This window comes from Boleophthalmus pectinirostris, unplaced genomic scaffold, assembly GCF_026225935.1.
Source record: "Boleophthalmus pectinirostris isolate CB_2022bp ecotype Guang Dong unplaced genomic scaffold, ASM2622593v1 HiC_scaffold_18, whole genome shotgun sequence".
Lineage (NCBI taxonomy): Eukaryota > Metazoa > Chordata > Actinopteri > Gobiiformes > Gobiidae > Boleophthalmus > Boleophthalmus pectinirostris.
Genome location: NW_026571133.1, coordinates 13,746,577 through 13,766,101, shown reverse-complemented (window position 1 = coordinate 13,766,101; position 19,525 = coordinate 13,746,577). Strand labels below are relative to the sequence as shown.

General features: G+C 38.1%; 1 protein-coding gene across 1 annotated transcript in view; it reads right to left on the bottom strand.

Annotated features, from left to right (window-relative positions):
- Positions 1-19,525, bottom strand: part of LOC110161404 (metabotropic glutamate receptor 8-like) — a 281,793-nt gene that overhangs the window by 123,514 nt on the left and 138,754 nt on the right. Inside the window, 3 exon segments of the mRNA XM_055154099.1 lie at positions 3,441-3,578; positions 10,601-10,755; positions 13,137-13,269. Of these exon segments, the coding sequence (XP_055010074.1) occupies positions 3,441-3,578; positions 10,601-10,755; positions 13,137-13,269 (426 nt within the window).

Below are 19,525 nucleotides of genomic sequence, written 5' to 3'. Positions count from 1 at the left end.
GTGCACTGCGCAACTTTTCTGGTAGAGGGCCCACCACCTGTTTGTCTCCATGGAAATGCTCTTGCTTCAGCTCATATGTTTCAGGCTATGTCACTGAATATATCCTTCTAGCATTTGTTCATTACTCATGTTTCTATTGATCAAAAATACAATCAGTCCTTCTGTGAATAGGGGCGACTCTCCACAGATCTGGATTGTAATGTAGTGTAGTGCTGTCATCTGCATGATAGATAGGTTTAATCTATACTGTGGAACATTCTCAACAAAGGTAAATAACATTTCCATTGAGACAAGGAGGTGGCGGACCTTCCATTAGAAATGTTCTGCAGTGCATCTGAAGCTACAACTTGCCCTAACAGATATCTTAAACTACCCTTTGCCGCATGACTGACATCTCTACCTACCAGTGTCCAAAGTGTATCTATTTCTCTGTGTACGACTCCTGGTTGAATTCCATGATACAAGGGTAAGAGGTATGGATTACGTGTGAGAATTAACCCAGTGGTTGTTGCTTTTAACCTGATCTGGAGCTTAATGTTTGCGAGGATGTGAGAGCTTATCTGAGATCTGTCTGCTTTGTGCTCTGTTCCCCCAGGCCGACGTTTTACCTGACTGCACTCCTCCTCAGCTCTGCACAAAGTATTACAGCTGCTCGGTGCTCCACTCACGGCTAAACCAAGAAAACAAGATACTCTCACTCCGCCGCAGAAAACACGCTGCTCTTGTTCAACTTTGCTTTTTAATCAACACTTAGAAAACGATGAATGTAGCAGCTATAGAAATGAATAACCATGTCAGCTCAGATAGAAATACATTAATCTTCATTTCCGCGGTGGTATGAATAGTGAAGGGAAAGATTACTACACAGTTTAATTAACTAATATCAGGTCCAACATTAGTGGACATTCCTTTGGGGAAATTTGTGAAAAAGAAATGACAACAACAGTAAAAACAGTAAGTTCTGAAGAAAGAAGCAACGTGATACAAATTACCGACTGTGGTGGGACCGTTCCAAGGTATTTGGAGAAGACAGTTGTTTGACCAACCTTATCAGATCTAGACTGTTTTGAATTTAAACTATTCCAACATAAAGTGGGCAGGACAGACTGGTCACACAACTACTTTAGAGCTGTAATGTGATTGACATCACATTCATAAGTTATTGTATGCTCTACTCAACTCTGAGGTCTCTTGTTCCTGCAAAATATTCTTTTTGAGCCAACACTGGTTTAATGTACCAGTGTATTAACAGCTTTTCCTTCCTATACTTGACCCAGTTAATTTCTATTTGTCTCTCTCTCTCGGCTCATAAAAATGACTTCCATCGGTGGAGTCACCTAGGCGACCTTGAGCAGCCGGCGTCTGATTGGCTGCTGTGTTGATGACTCGGAGGTCACAACTCCCGCCATTTGGAATTAATGCAATCTGTCGCTTGGCTACGGAGAAGCTCAACACATGAGAATGAGAGTTCTGATGGCACGACTGCTAATAGAGAGTCAATGGGAGTCAGTGCCCTTACAAACCTCATTATGTGAATTAATAGCAGCATCAGCATGTAGTATGACTACATACAGATGATTTGTATGGTACTGTGTCATTATAAAGCAGGAGGAGTGTATCTGTGACATGGGTTTAGCTTTTGAATTCGCAACAAGTGGCTGTTTTCTTTCTGGTTCATGCATTATATTTAACCCAGGTCATTCAGCTTTCATTCAGACAACAGTGGTTCTCGAACTGCAAGGGAGGGCTTCTTCCATAGCATCAAATGAAGCTCACTGCCAGCAATTATAGGGATGAATTTGATGCAGAGTTCCATGTTTGAAATAGGAATATATTTATGGACAAAATAGAAAAAATAAAAACATCTGGATCATGTAGGGCGAGTTTGAAATTTCGAGGTTCACAGCAGCAGTTACAGAGAAAGGAGTGACGATTTTTCAACGTAAGATCAACTGGACATAGAGTCGATGGAACCAGAAGATCCCCCATGTTCACTTCCTATTCTGACCATTATGTGGTTATGTACTTATTTATACCCTTAGAACCCACCTATTGAGATTTTAAGGTGTGTTCATATTTGTATATCTCAAACTGGACTTAACCAATGGTTAAACATGGACCAAACCAGCACAACACAAGGATAAGAACAGGACTAAACCAAGTCTATCTGCACATTACACTGGGCTTAAACCAAGGACCAAAGCAGAAAAGTGCGAACATGACTCCAGGTGGTCTTTGGGGGGGAAAAAAAGCTTTAAAATCATTATCCTCATCATTAGTTTTGTCAGTGCATGCACCTTTTCAATGTCGCATGATGTTTGCTTATAGACTTCAAATGAGGTGGGATCAGACAGGTCTGACATGGCCTCAGGCGTGTCGGTCTGATAATCAGGAAGTGCATGCTAGTGGTTGATAGCTTTATCAACAGGGCAAGACTTCTCTGAGAGGTGTGAAAAGCATTTGTATTAGGATGATCAGAATGCATAAGGTAAGTGACCATTTAAAACGAACTAGTTCTGTTTTGAAAGGAGACCGTGCTTGAGTCTGCTGTACAGCTATACTCCATGACACCCGTACACATTTTAAATCACAATATTCATCTAAAACAAAAAAATTAATAATAATAATAATAGTAATAATAATAATAATAAATAAAAAAGACAGATTACTTCCTTGTTAGAAAACTGCAGTGCCTGACGGGAGTTGACATTGTCGTAAGCGTCATCACAACAAAAAGTCGGCAGCTCTGATGGATAGCTGCACATCATAGTAGCGAGCAGACAAAATAAAATAGTAAAATAATAAAACAAAATAAGTACAGAGCAAGGTGTAATGGTGAAAGAGTGACGAGGGTTGATTGGCAATATGTGTCTTGAAAAAAAGCGTTTAAAGATTGCCCAAACAAACAAGCACAAATCACTCCAAATGCAACTTTGACGGGGTAAATGAGAAGCGGAAGAAACTAACTTTAGGCTCTGAAAAGTCAAGGTCAGTCAAGATCTGCTTTAAGATAGTAAAACTCATGTAGTGCTTTAATTAAGTTGCTTCAGGATAGGCCAAAGTTGTACGCACACATCCCCCTCATGTGTTTCAGCTGATGATGTTAGCATGATCATACCACAGGCAGAAGCAGCAAACTGACCAGTGCAGTGGGACCAGGCAGATGTAGAGCAGGACGAGACAAGCTTAATTAGAACTGACCACCTGCTAGACCGGTTGGCCAGCTTACACCACGCAGCCAAAGCACTAGTCCTCAAATGAGCAAAATTATTTATTCCAAGTGTAACCCGACTTCAAGCCAGAAGCATTTGATTTGAGCGTTGTGAAAATCCCCACTAATTGCTGGCTGAACGTGCACAGATTCCTGTTTTGATTTTCTGCTGATTTGACTCTGACTTGTTGTTGTTGTTGTTGTTGTTGAGATTGTTTGTGGGTCTTACCTGTGCACTTCTTCAGACTTCCTGGTCGTTTTCCATGCATGCCTAACTTGCAGTTGAAATTTTCCTCCCAAAACTCGGCGAACCAGACGTTTCTTCTGTTGTTGGAGAGGGAGCGACTTCGGAAGTAGCGGTCAAAGGCTGCAAGGAGAGAGAAAGAGAGAAAGAGATTCAAATACAATGGGAGGATATCCAGCTCGCAGCACGTTGTGTTATACTGTGTTTCAAGAAGGTTAATATAATATGAATAGCTCATCTTTATTCACTGACAAACCAAAAGCAAAAAGAACACATCACAACCACTTTTTGAGATCCAAGTCCAGAATAACTCAGTAAGAAAAACAAATGTGCCTCATAGTTGACTCCAGCATAAAGTTTGGTTTTGCCAGAGAATCACACACCCCCACTACTACTATTAATACTGCTATACTGCTGATGCTGCTACTACTACTGCTCCTATTACTATGATACTACTAATATTACCAATACTGTTACTGCTACTATTGCTCCTGCTATTACTGCTGTTACTCCTGCTCCTACTACCACTGCTACTGCTACTACTGCTGCTGCCACTACAAATACCATTACTACTGCTAGTACTCTTACTATTCAGACTACTCCTTAAGACCCTGAACAGTAATACATGCATCATGACAGACTTCCAGTCATCACGCAGTGCATACTGGGAAGGATGTTCCAAAAAAGTGAGCATCAAAATGCTATGTTTGATTTCCCAGTGGGATGCGTCTATTGACAAAGCCAGTCTTTTCTCGTCTTTTGAACCATATTGCTTTTGTTTCTGGTTCTGATATTGTCATATTTTAGTTATGGGATTCAGACATCGTAATTGTGTGGTTACTGGACAATATCAGAACCAGAAACAAAAGGGATATGGTTCAAAAGACAAGAAAAGATTGGCTTGGGAAAACAAACATGGCGGTTTGATGCTCACTTTTTCAGAAAATCCTTCCCAGTATGCATAACGCGATGATTGGAAGTTCGAAATTAGTGATGCATGTATTACCATACAATACCACTGGGTACAGTGTGTAAATATATATTCCTGAAGTAAAAAGTTCATTTATGGACATAATAACATTCTACCCCTTTTTTCTATCTGTACAATTTTAATCACAAGTCAAACAATGCACCAACTTTTTTTTTTTTTTTTTTTTTGTTATAAGTAAGTGTTCAGCTTGTGAAAGCACTCTGGTTGTTTACATATTTTGTATCTACAATTGTTCCTGATAGTGAAAAAGCACTGCGTCAGTTTTTTTATGCGATGCCTTTTACTGCAGCCTCCTATCAAATGCTACAACCCAGAGAAAACATTTTCAACTGCACTTACACAATCTCCTCCACTGAACGTCCAATTTAATAAGAGAAGAAGAAGAAGAGAGGAGTGCATTTCACCAGTCATAAAAATGGAAACCAACCTGTCATAAGCTGGTGCGGCCAAAGTGACTAAGAACCAAGAGAAATGAGCTAGACAAAAACACTGTGCTGTTTTCAGAGTGCAGTTAATTGGGAAGTGCTTTGTACGCTACTGCAAGAGGCACACTTTTGGGGAGACTTTGGTGACACTGCTTTGCTGCATTTAAAAATAATAAATAAGGGTCAGAATGAAAAATAAATAAATAAAAATATTGTATTGAATAAGAAAATGGAACAATATTCAGAGTAACTCAATTAAGAACACATTGGCCCTATTTCAAGAAGCAGGTTTAGGCCAAACTCAGACTCTGTTAACCCTGAAAAGAGGTCAACTCAGGGTGACTGACTCAAACCCTGACTCAGTCACCATGGTAAATTACTGAACCTAATCTGGAACAGGCTTTATACCTCTGACCCTGAGTTTTAACCTGAGTCTGCTCCTGAAAGAGACCTTTGACAGTCAGAGGTGGACCAGTTGCACTTAATAAGGCATGACAAAGCTTAATGATTGGACTTGTATTCATTTATACTTTACACTTACAGCACAATAAAAGAAATAAAAATGTCTGTTATTACATAGGAAGTTCTAGAGTCTAGTTCCTGATAGAAATAACCAGGTTCAATATTTGTGAATTTACCTTTTAGATATTTCATGGCTAATCACAATAGTAAAGGGAAAACAGACTCTTGCCCCAATCTAAGAGTAAGACATCATTACATTTTAGAATCTGAGAACGTATTAACAACAATGGGTGGATTTCAACTTCTTAATTCTTGCTTTTAGCCTCACCACAAACTAAAAGGAGCACAATATAACCTTCCTGGTGTAGTGTCTGCCACCTGTTTCTTTCTATATCCATGAAGACAGTTATCGCTACCAGGCAAAGTTACTTGTCTGATCTATGGAGGACTCTTCAAAGTAAGAATGCATGTTTTGGGTATTTTTAGAAATAAAAACGCCTGAATAAAAGGAACATTAATCCCATACTATGGACAGTGTTGGGGAGTAACAGATTACATATACTGGAGTTACGTAAGTAAGTAAGAGTACAAATTATGAGTAACTGTATTTGGTTACAGTTACTGTCTGAATGAGTTTTAATTGGATTACAGTTACTTTGTTGAAATAAATGGATTACATGGCGGTATTTTCCTGTTTTCACATTTTGGGCAATATCTCTTTTTTTTTTCAGTATTTCCACTCATTGCCAGACACTAAACCAGGTCTAAACCAGGACTAAACCGGGACTAAACAGGACTAAAACAAGGACTAAAACAGGACTAAACCATGCTGTGTCTCCTTCTCTTCTATCAATAATATTTTTAATTTGGTAAAGTAAAGACTGGGCTTTTTATTGTCTTTTAGATAAAACATCTTATGTTACGATATCCTAGTTTTTGCTTCTCTACAGCAAACCAAGTAATCCAAAGTATTCAGATTACGTTACTCACCTTAAGTAATTTAATGGATTCCATTACAAACTACATTTTGGGGTATGTAATCTGTAATCTGTAGGGGAATACATTTTAAAAGTAACCTTCCCAATACTGACAATGGAACATTCAAGAAAAAGCATTAGCATCTCATGTAGACAAACTGTGGTCTGTCTACAAACTGTCGTCACTATGGCCAGCTGTTCTCTGTGGGCAGTGATAAAAACAAAAGGATGGATGGAGGATTTAAATGAGCATTCTGATTACAAAGCAAGTACTTTACATGTTGAAAAAAGCATAATGATAGCATAATTGTCTAAGTCATGTTTCAAGGTTTTTGGTAAAAATACAGAAATAATCAGCCTGTGTTAATGCGATGACTTGCTTTTTGTTTTTTTGATTGGCTGAGAATGGAGCTAATTACATCTACAGATGCAGCAAGGTCTGGAGAGTAGAAATAGACAGAAAACTCAATTTGCCAAAAAATTACTTAAACAAGTTATTTCAGACTATGAAAAACTAACCACCACATTGCAAAGTAAAGTAATCAGATAAATCCTGGTTACACTGGGGTTACACTGGGCTTCCTGCAGCATGCTCGAGCGGCTGCCTTGATGAATCACCTCATGTGTCAAACAAATTACCCAGAGTGCACCTGTGCTGGCCCGGGCTAACACATTAGCAGACTGCTGTTTTAGATCAACAGGTTGAGCACATCTGGAAGTGCAGTGTCCGGCGGCGATTACACACTTCAGACTGCAGAGTTACGCCTTCTGCTGTGGAGTCTCTGCCAAACCGTGTGCTATATTTGCACATTCTGTTTTGGAAGACTAGATCAGAGCCAAAATCAGAGTGGTGCAACAGAGAGATAAAGGTCCTGTGCACTATTTCAAAAAGTAGAATTTATCATCGTGAAATAAGTAACTCTTACTTTTTAAAGGACCCATATTATGCTTTTTTCTCATATGTGTTACAATGTTGTTTCCTCGTCGCAAAAACACCAGTTTCATTCACACCTCTTTAACACAAAAATCGCGGATATTTAGGCCCCACTCTTTGCTCAAAGAGAAAACACTCTGTTCCAACTTGTGATGTGATGTGGTAATACAGGAAGTGCACCACTGTGTTTTTATACTCCTTCACTAGAATCATTTGGATGATTACAGCCCTGGTATCACCAATCTGAACAATGGACATAGCTGATGCACTAACTGCCGTGTTCCATATAAGAAGTTTTCCTGCGGCTCTTCCGGTTCCTACTGACCCTGGTTCCCCTTGACTTATATTGGAATATTGTCGTCCCTCTCTGTGCAACTGCTGCAGTGAGCCTCGTCATTTTGATTTTGGTCTTAAAATGTTCATATTAACCCACTCTATATGATTCTGTTTTGTTGTTTTTTTTCCCCCTTTTGTCCGTCAAAAAAATTCTATTCATAATATACTGTAGTTCCCAAATTCGCTCCTGTGACAGTTAGCATCGTGAGCTTCATTTGAGCGGCACTGAACGCTGTGGGTGACGTCACACTCACTTAGTCCACTTATTTATACAGTCTATGCTTGAAAACTACTAATATGTGACATCACAAAGTGGACCAGAGCATTTTGAGCTTTGGAGATGTAGACAGAGGTTATTCAAAGATGTGTGAATGAAACAAAACTCCAGGTATGTTTTCGATGAGGTAACGATGTTCTTTTCGGTCACAATGGTCAATTTTAGGACCATTAACTTTTAAACCATTCCACTATTTAACAAATTATAGAGACGCCTGCAAACAGTGAGTATGTATAAGTAAATATCATATAATATATAATATACGTTTTTGCTTTAGAGACTGACAGGATCAGATCTCGCTTTTATGCTGATCAGTCAGTTTTTTATAGTTTCACAAGGAAGGGAATCTGACTGTTTTTTGTTGTTAAGTTGAGGAGTATTTAGAAGAGCACCTTACTGGAAAAATAAGACATACAAGTAGATGGACATAGTACGACTAATCTGCAACCAAACCTGATTTTTTTTTTTTTTTTTTTTTTTTTTAGCTGAAACAAATCAATCTTCTCTACAGCAGTGGTCTCCAACCTGTAGCTCAGGAGTTACCACTAGCTCTCGACCCCCTTCCAAGCAGCTTACCAAGGGATTTCTGAATTATGCTATTGTGATGAAGAACCTAAATTTGATTGATTAAAAGCTTATTACAACTGTAGATTTCTCATTTTGATGCCCAACTGTGTGCTCTAATAAATGGATAATGGTTTATTTTTCAAAGGCATCTGACTGCACCCCATCTAAGGCTAACTGTGGCTCTTTTATTTACTCAGGTTTTTTTGCAGGCACTAAATTTATATTTTTGTTTTATAAAAAATAGCTCACCGTAGAAAAAAGGTTGGAGACCCCTGCTCTACAGATTATTATACATCCTTATTAGAAGCCATTATGCACTTTATCGTTCAACAAGTAGAATCCAATAAGTTAATCCCTCTGAATTATTACACTAATTTTGTGTCATGACATTGTTGAGACCTCATTAAATGGACACACTGTACAGATAATAATTAGTTATAAAAAGCACTTAGTCACAGTCAAATGGAGAAATATATCCACGAATAACTGTCAGAAATACTATTGTGCCACTCTGATTAACAGACATTTTATCATTTTATCTGTACAGATGACCCAAAGGGAACTATCTCTCATTGTCTCTAGCAAGAGCCAACTTTGATTCATTAAAAGTCATTCACAGGCACTCTACATCTCCTCTCCCTCTTCTCCTCTTCCTCTCTCACACCCTCCCCCCTCTCCCTCTCTGTCTCTTTCTGTCTCTTTCTCCCTCTGTCTGTCTCTCTCCCTCTCTCTGTCCCTCACTCTATTTCCGAATTTAACTTTACATCTCGTAGTTTCTGTGCCCCTCCAGGAGTCAATTATCTAATAGGGAGCTCTGACAGGGAGCAAATGAGGGTCTACTTCCTGGACTAATGGTAAAACTTGTTGCGTGCTGAAAGTGAGAGTGTGGAGACAGGAGCGTCACCGCACACTGTGTCCCTGCTGGGAAAGCTAATGTGATGTGTAATGTGTAATGTGTGTTTAGACATTTTAGGCGATAGAGCCATAGGTGTGGGTAATAAATTACATCTACAGTGTCATCAAGGAATATTGGCAAATTGGCATAAAGACAAACGAATGCATGTTTTTAAACTTGTACTTAAAATACAACAAAAGGACAAAAAGACAAAGAGCGGGGATATTTAATTGCACACCAAGATCAATTCCAGCAATATTTGTAAGTTCACAAACTCAGGAGAATCCATCTTGGCATGTGCCCACATGAGTGACCAATCACATCGCAGCACTGAGGTTTGTACAAAAGGCCAAGCGCCCAAACAAACATAAACAAACATGGTGGTGCTGACAGATGTACTTCAGCTGATTTTAGCATCAAGATGGTCTATATCACAGGTGTCAAACTCAAATTCATAGAGGGTCAAAATTAAAAACTGTGACTAAGCTGTGGGTCAAACTAAATATTTATCGAAAAATGTCAACAGCATCTGCATGTTTTCTCCTCTTTCGAGATATGTAATGTTAAACCTTTTCTTATTAAAATAAATGTTTAATAATAGTTTTGCTTAAACATTGAATCCAGAACAAGCATAATATAAAATAATAACAACATTTTAAATAAAGAATGTCTTTGCATTTGTGGACAGGGATGATGTCTATGCTTTTCTCTCAACTGGATGTAACAAAAGTTTGATTTTTCTGCTTGTTCCGCTGTTGTGATGCTTCGTCCGGTCAGATTCAAATAGTCACCAGGTTGTTCCACGTTTTCCAAATGATTTCAGCAAGAGCCGTTCAGATGGATAATGTGACACACAAATGAATCTGGTATGAGCCAGGTTAGTATTTATCTAAATTTTTGTATGTATATTTATAATTCCCTGCTGTTCTTGAGTGCATTTTGAATTTCCCCATAGTGTGATAAATAAAGGATATCCCATTCTGGACACAATTTAGCAGTTGGAGAAAGGTTTGGATTCATCAATAAAATTTTCCAACTCACTAAAAAAGCTGCTAACAACTTTTTGCCCAGTTTAGAGTGTTTGTTAACTGCTGATTAAATACATGCTCTGACTTACATGCGAGGTGCTTGTTAGGAGCGGAAAACCAAGTTGATGATTTACATTTTGCAAAATAGGGGGCTACTGCTAATTCTTAAAGATTGTCCTTTCTTTTCAAGACATACACACAAACACACACAAACACAATTAATCTATGTTTGAGTTTATCATGTTCATCTTACCGTCCACTGAAGCTCTCTTGGGCAGGATGGTGATGGCGCCCTCAGCTACCCTCTCTTGACCAATCACAGGGGAGATCTTTGACCCCCAGCTGTCTGACCCCACCCACATGAAGTGACCCGTCTGGTTGTTCCTTCTGGCTGCGTCTAGGACTCGCCTGGAAGAGACAGACATAAAAATTACACTTCAGAAAGTAAATTAAGGGATCTTTGCACAGCACATAGACCCTGTTATCAGATCATGATGCAGTATTCTTCTCCGAGCAGTTGTCCCCTAGCATTAAAAGAGCTGGTCCTGATTTTTACTGTCTTAAAAACGAGAAAAAACTGTTTATTTTAACAACCAGCATACTTCCTGAATCTGAGAGGGGAAAAAATACTTTATAACTTATACAAAATAAAAATAAACAATAATAATGATGATGATGATAATGAATAATAATAATAATAATAATAATAATAATAATAATAATAATAATAACAATAACAATAATAGTAATAAAATAAATAATAAAATAAATAATAAAAATAATAAACAATATAATAAAAATAAATTAAATTAAATTAAATTAATATAAATTAAATACAAATAAGATTAAATAAAATTAAAATTAAATTATTATTATTATTTTTTTTTTAAAAGGTAATGTCATGGTAAATGGTAAATGGTCACATTTTTCTATAGCGCTTTTGCACCTTCAAGGCACTCAAAGCGCTTTACAACAAGAAACTACTCACCCATTCACACACACACTCACAGACACACTCACACACCAATGTACCCAGACACGGTGGGCAAGGTGGGTTAAGTGTCTTGCCCAAGGACACAACGGCATCATTCATCTGTGGGAGCTGGAATCACACCAGCCAACCTGTGGGTCAGTGGACAAATATTTTCTACAATCTTAAAATTATATTCATTTGTGTTCAAGATTCTTTAAATTTAGACATTAAAATGGTTTCACTGGACAAAGAGCAACAATATGCAACAATATGTCACACAAGTTTCCATAAAATGTCCTTTTTTTAAATGCATTATCGTGTACATAACTCCTCGGGCTCTAAACAGCATTAATTTTAATCTATACACTTTTACTTATTACTCCCAGCATGTGCCCCAACTTAGTGTTAATTGTTTGGGCCCCCTGCTGTTTTCTTTCAGAAGTCATTGTGCATTCTTTCCCTCCTTAAAATTCAGCACAAGGAAGTACAAAGCTTTTGAACTGGTTATGCTGCTTTGTGTTATGATTTAATCCCTTCATTTTAGGAATACTTTAAAGAAGCTTGTCTCGTCTTCCGATCTTAAGATAGGTTTGGTCAGGAGTGAGGAGGAACTAGAAGAGGGATAATCTACTGTGAATATACTTTTCAAAAAGCCAGACATCAGTAAAACTTCTTAAGCAAAGGTCAGAAGTAAAATAATTCTCATTCCTGCACACCATTTTTAAACAAACCTTGCAGTGCTCATAGTAACAGAACAGTGCAGCATTTAAAGCTCTTAGAGGGACTGTTCCATGTCATAAAGTATAACAAGTTTCTCACAGATATACTGTAAAAGCAGCTATAGGGTCAAAATGAGACAGTTGTGTGCTCTCTATGTCTACTTACATACATGTTTTTTTTTTGGTTTTTTTACATCTAGAACAGATAAGTAATGCTGATGTGTTGTTAGCATGATAGTTATTGGAAGCAGTGACATGATGGCAAAACTCTGAAATTGTGAAATGTGCTTATAGCCTCATTGCAGTGATTAATTAGAATATCAAGAATGAATTTGGACCTGTCTAAAATAGTAAACTAGTTCTATTTTTCTTGTTTATAAGACAGTAAAATCAGGTACAGCATCTTTAAATATTGTAATTATGTAGATCAGACCAAAGCAAGGCCTAAACATTCTCTCAACTTTTATGAATTGATTAATAAACTTTAATAACGTTAATAATATAGCTTGTTCTTGTCTTAAAACTAGTCATATCAACACTGCTCAACACATTTACCAGTGTTTATTATCATTTAATTAATCATTGGATTTATACAGCGAGTTTCAAGACGCCCAAAGCGCTTTACAGTTTATTACACCTTCACTTCACACTCAGTGGAGGAAAGATACTCTTGTAGTCACAGCTGCCCTGGGACCATTCAAGCACACTTTCTTACTATGAAGTGTGGCTGAAGCATCTTGCCTAAGGACACAGCAACAGTTTATTGCTACTGGCACCTGATTTTCCCAGCGGTCTCCCATCCAGGTTCCAAAAAGGCCCTTTTGATGAGATCAGGCTTTGACAAGCCGGTATGGCCGCTGTATGTCAAAATGAACTACGGAAATATAATTTTTCTACTTGATTATATTTGGAAACATCTATATTTAGTGTACTAATTGTCACTTTTATGTACATGAGCAGTAATAGAAACAGGAAGTAAAATGTCAGGAAACACAGTGACATAGAAGTGTGTGTGTACTGGTTTAATCTTCGTCTTTTCTAATTCTTTCCTGTGATGGTGTTGGAGCTGAGTGCACACACAGCGGTGACTCTCTTACCGGATGTCGTCCTCGTTAGCGAACATGATGACGGCCCTGGCGTTGGACGTCTCCAGCAGACGGCGGATGATCTTGTCAAACTCCCCCGTCCTGGGCTCCCGTGGGATCTTCAGGGACTGGGCGATGCACACTCCTCCTGGAGAAAGGGACACACAAGGAAAAAATAGACCATTTCAGTCTTCACACTGTCAATTTTATTAAATAAGGATTTGCTCACTTCACAAAAATGAGATTTGGTGAAAATAGCTGATAATTCTACATAAAATGTAAACCCTTTCTGTTTGATCATAGCTAACGTGAAAGTTAAGACATGCATTATTACTGTAAGGGTGCCAGACCTGATCTGTAACTTGGCCTGGTGGTATCACCTGCTTGTTTCCATGGAGATAAATATGTTTAATGCCATACTGTGAAGCATTCCAGGTACCGTAATAATATCTCCATGGAGACACAAGCCACTAATTGGGCCTATATGTTACATAAAATGCATCTTTAAGATCTTTACTAGGTTCTTGGCCAAAAGTACCAAGCTAAAGATTTAACATACAGGGCTACAGGGCAATAGAAACTCAGCTGGGACGAGTGTTCGTTCACTCATCAGAAGACCAGAATCATGCTCTTGACATAAACATCATTGAGCAGTCAGATCCACTGACCCACAGTTTGACGGTGCGATTTCAGCTCCCACAGATGAATGCTGTCGTTGTGTCCTTGGGCAATACACTTAACCCAGCTTGCCCCTAGTGTCTGCGTACACTGGTGTATGACTGTGTGAGTGGATGGGTGAGTGGTTCCTTGATGTAAAGCACTTTGAGTGCTTTGAAGGTGGAAAAGTGCTGTATAAAAATGTGACCATTTACCATTTACATTAAATAGCATCACTGTTTACTAATGAACTACAGAGAACAGCCACATATTGACACTGTGGTAAAAAGTACTACACATACACAACAGACTAACAGATCAGTTCATGCTCTCACATACTACATACAGTTTTACATTTTATATTGAATTTACAGGGCGCACACAAACTAATATATGACTGATGCCACTACTACTACTACTACTACTACTACTACTACTACTACTACTACTACTACTACTACTACTACTACTACTACTATTACAGCAACAACTACATCAATTACTACTCCTACTACCACTACTGCTATAGTTACTGCTATTGCCACTACCACTACTTCCGTTTTGTAATTTCCTGCAGCAGTTGTGGCTGTGAACGATGCCCTGTCTCCTCGTGCCTGTTCCAGCCCATTTATTGAACATCTGTACAGTCTGTCACTCCCACTACATCATCCCCCTTTAATCACACACACACACACACATTCACTGGCACAAGCACACACACAAAAACACATACTCATTAGCCAGATATCAAACGCCTCTCAAGGATAATCACAAAATTGGGCAAATTGGACAACCTTGTCTAATACCCCAACTCTGATAAACACTACTTCAAGTCTAAAGATTATTGCAGTATAGAAATTCAAGTTAATGCTGTATTTACGCATTGACTGACTAGTTTTATGTCTGTGTGTCCTTGGAGACGTTCGGTGTGATTAAGTCGTCTGCTTTTATCGCCTCACTCCTCCCATCAATAACTGTCTCCATGGTAACACGCTTCCAGGTAAAGACTTTATCGTTTGACTACAGATACATTTGGTGGGTTTTGATTTTCTGAATACATTACTTGATGATATAACTGAGTGACACAGATATAGATGTTGTTGTAAAAGTGCTCAGGAAAAGTAAAATGGCTATAGCAACAGTCCAACAATAGTGGTGGGTGTATTGGTAGTAATTAGCAGAAGGCTTAAAGTACCTACTGAAAAAGAGAAGTACAACAGTTTGCCCAATGTAGCCTGTCTACATTTCCAAAGCTCAAAATGCTAACAGCTACTTTTTTACCTTTAGTTTAGTAGAGATTGGCAATTCCAGTTCTGAAATCATCCAAATGATTCTAGTGAAAGTGTATTGAGTTTAAAAACACAGTGGAGCACTTCCTGTATTACCACATGACATCACAAGGTGGGACAGAGTGTATTCTGTTAAAGAGAAGAACTCAGCCTAAATATACAACTCCAGGTACAAGGTGCACAAAGTGCAATCACTTCATTACTTTACTGGTGCCAATCATGGAAACTCCAATCAGTTCCTCTCATTGAACATTTAATATATTTTGTTAGTAACACAGAGTTTTTGATGGCCAATCCCAAGCTTTTCATGAAATGATGAAAGCATGTTACCTAAGGGACCCGGGTTTAAAACACAAATGAGAAGTTACTTAAAGGCAGCCAGACTGGCACCACCAAGTGCCTCCGCTCAATTTCATTTCTCTTCAGCGACTAGATAAGGAATCAGAATACACTAGACAGTTTGCAAGAATCCCGGAAGTTGTAGACAGCGCACCAGGCAATCAGCGAAGAGCTGTGAAGCCATGTCTGGGTCCCTTTTTGTGGTACAGCACAACAGTGAACAAAGCGGCCGAGACAGATGTAGACGAAGCCATACATTCTGTGTTGGCAACGATTCCCGAGAACGAGGATGTAAAGCCGGAACAAAAAGAATGTTTGGTGAATTTTATCAAGGGGAAAGACGTTATTGTCCTTCAACCTTTGGGATTTGGCACATTACATACATCATGACCAAATAATAGTGATTGGTTAAATTAAAAAAAGTACCCGTCTACCGTCAAGCGAACAAATCCTAATGCTGCGAGGTCAGACGGTTTCCACAAAGTGAAACCGGCTGATGAATCAAGCCAACTTCAAGGTACATTATGTAACTTTTCAGGAGGGGGTTTGTCACCTGCTAGTCTCCATAAAGATGATCATTGCTTTGGCAAGAAAGTTCCACTGTACCGCATTTATCTTATCAATCTTTCAACTGCTTGATTACAGTATTTATTTTATTTTATTTTTTCCAACTTAGTTTATTCTTTATTGAATTTTTTTTTTTTTTACATTTTTATAGAGCAAAATGCCTCATAAAAGATCCATTCTTTCTTAAAACAAGACCTGTGTGTCTCTGTGAAGATAAACAAGCTTACTTCGGAACAAAAGCAAAACGCCTCCATGGAGACATTAAGATAGCGAATCCTCTACTATAAAGGTTACACAATGTCCCTTTAATCATGAAAAGTCTCCTGATAATATACGCGGCCAACTCATTTTTGAAACTTTGCCTGGCACATTAGCGCTACCTTCAGTTACGCACTCACTTCAGTATTTACAGTATATATTGACATTAGCTGTGTCCTTGGAGCTATACAACACGATTAAATCCTCTTAGCGTCGCCATCGCCATCAATAACTCCTCCAGAACACACTTCACTCATATTTTCCCTTTCCCGTAGAGACACAATGCAGCCACTGTGGTAGTCCAACTTTACACCTTTTCAACTCATCCACTTTGAAGTTGTGAAAACATCTCATTAAAACATAACTTCACTTATTAATGCACACCTACGAGGCCCAGGGGAAAGCCAATCTGCAAGGTTAGGTCATGAAATATCGTCAACATTGCTTATAATAGCACGGGAGTGGACCAAAGCAGAAATTGTAAAATAAAATTCACGCTCTGGAAATTAGATGACAAAAGATCGTACAGTAGCATAACCTCGCCATTAAAAACATATAATGAAACACGGAGAGACAAATGGAGGACAAGGATCAATATTAGTAAAGCCATTTATAATGCTTGGGTTGTATGAGAAGGAAGCAGCTTTAGTAGAGAAAAGTTTGGTGAGATGAGAAAGAATTGATTGTGTGAACTACAAGGCCTGGTATTGATTTAAGTGAGTCCAGGTCAGAGAGAAGCAGCGCAGTATAAAACAGTGGGTTGCCTTATAACTGGACATCTCTGTTAGCCACTTTGTTGCCAGATAAAAAATGAAGTAAGTTTGATTGTGATTGATAAATATTGACAAGTCCATGTAGTGAAGACAGTTCATAAATTAACTTAAAGGTGCACTATGTAACTTTTTGGTTAGGGTCCATCACCTGCTTGTTTCTATGGATATGTCATTGCTCTGCCTAAATATGTTCCATAGTACTAAAGTATTAAACAGCTCTCCCTTACATTTATTCAATTACAGGTGGTTTAACGCTCAAAAATAACTAGAAAAACAGGTATTCTGACTGTGTGCGGGGTCACCTCTCCACAGATCTGAACTGTAACTTGGTCTGGTTTGGTTTCCATGAAGATAGAAAGGCTTAATATCATACTGTGAAACATTCCAGGCAAAGCAATAACATCTCCATAGAGAAAAGCCTTTGACCTGCCCTTCGCCAGAAAAGTTACACAATGCAATCTTAAATTAGTCAAATATAATGACTACACATTATGACCACCTAAGACAGACATGTCAAACTCAGGCTCAGGGACCTAATTTGATCATATCAAATATGTATTAGAGCTGGCCCACCAGCTACAGATAAACTATAGAGACATTATTCATTTAAAATGATGTTGTTATTTTATTTATTAACTTTTGTTACATCCAGTTCAGAGAAAAGCATAGACATCATCCCTGACATTAAATGCACAAAGCACTTACCTTCTACATATTTTTCACAAACAATATGGACCAGACATGTTAGACTCAGGCCCAGGGACCAAATTTGGCCCAAGATATAATTATATTTGGCCCAATAAGTATTAGAGCTGGTCCGCTGGCTACAGATAGGCTATAGAGACATTATTAATTTAAAATGTTGTTATTATTTTATGTTATGCTTGTTCTGGATTCAGTGTTTAAGCAAAACTATGATTAAACATTTATTTTAATGAGAAAAGGTTTAATATTACATATCTTGAAAGAAAAGAAAACATGCAGATGCTGCTGAAATTTTTCAATAAATATTTAGTTTGGCCCACGACTTAGTCCCAGTTTTTAATTTCGGCCCTCTGTGAATTTGAGTTTGACTCCCCTGACCTAAGGCTATCTGACCTGGTTTATAATATATCTGTAGTTACAATAGTTTATCCACATAAAACAAAAACTAGGTCCAGTGTTTTTGCTGTCAGTGTAAAATAGCATGTTTTATTTCTCATAAAGAGGTGCCATTATTCAGGTCCAAAGACGTGATTCTTGTCAGTTAAAATGACTATGATTAATGGCTGACAGATAGATAAAAGACATTGTGAATTATAATGTTGGATCATAAGTTTGGATATTTCTTTCAAATACAGTCTGTCATAAAGTTATATAGGCCCTGCCCTCCATTTGAAATTATGAAATCATCAAACTACAACATGAATGTAATATAAGGCTGTGTTGTGTTATGTCAGTATTCAATCTGACGCTGCTTTTCAACATGTCCATAAAACTGAATACACTGAGAGTTTTATTAAATATTTAATAAAACAAACATATGTATGCTTGTGAAATCATGTTATCCTCCCACCTATGCCAACTAGAATACGTTATATTTAGTTATTGTTTTGTTTTACTTTTGTGTTACTTTTGTTTGTGCTGGAATCATCACAGCAGATTAATGTACTACTCCATTCAAACCCAAAACCTTCCTTATGATTTCATCTATTTTATTTGTGGAAAAGTTAACCCCAATTAGTCAAAATGCCCTGGAGGTAGTAATAAAGTAAATGTCAAGCAGAAGCCAGGGTCAGGTGCTTTTTTGTTCTCCATATTAAGAACAAACAATGCGATTTATTTCTGAAGAATCCAGTGAATTGAGTCGTGCAGAGTTTGTGAAATGGAGAAGATTCATGGCAGGCACAGGCTGTGAGGGGCATACTTTATTGTCTGTGGGTGAGGGACAGGTCTGGGCTGTAGGGGCTCACAGACTGTTACATCATTCACTTACACTGTTGTACTCACACTGCAGCAAATACAATGGAAATATAGGTCTGAATAGGTCTATAATCACATCATTAAAACTATGTCAAACTATTATATATACTATTTATGTATTTAAAGAGTTGTATCATGATTTGTTCATCTAATAATATTATTAATACACTGGCTTCACGAGTCTCATGGACATGGTGCAAATTCAGCCTGGAAGAACTTCACTCCACACAGCCACACTACTACCACCTCCAGTATCCAGGGCACGGGTGGAAGACCTCTCCTAAACGTCGTCTAATCAGCCACGCCTTCATTGCAAAATCTCTTTAAGAAGGGGCCTAGGGATCAAATGTTCATCCGAAGATGTTAGAGGCTGTGGATTTATTTATTTAACACATATAAATAATAAAGGCTAAGTGAGTTATCTGTCGTCAAGTTATTTAGGCTAATCATTCATGAATGTTGACACATAAAGACACTTGTGAATACTTTTCATTTCAGTTTTATCGTGTTTGATCTGGTCATATGGCGCAGCACAGTCGCTCTCTCCAGAGCTGTG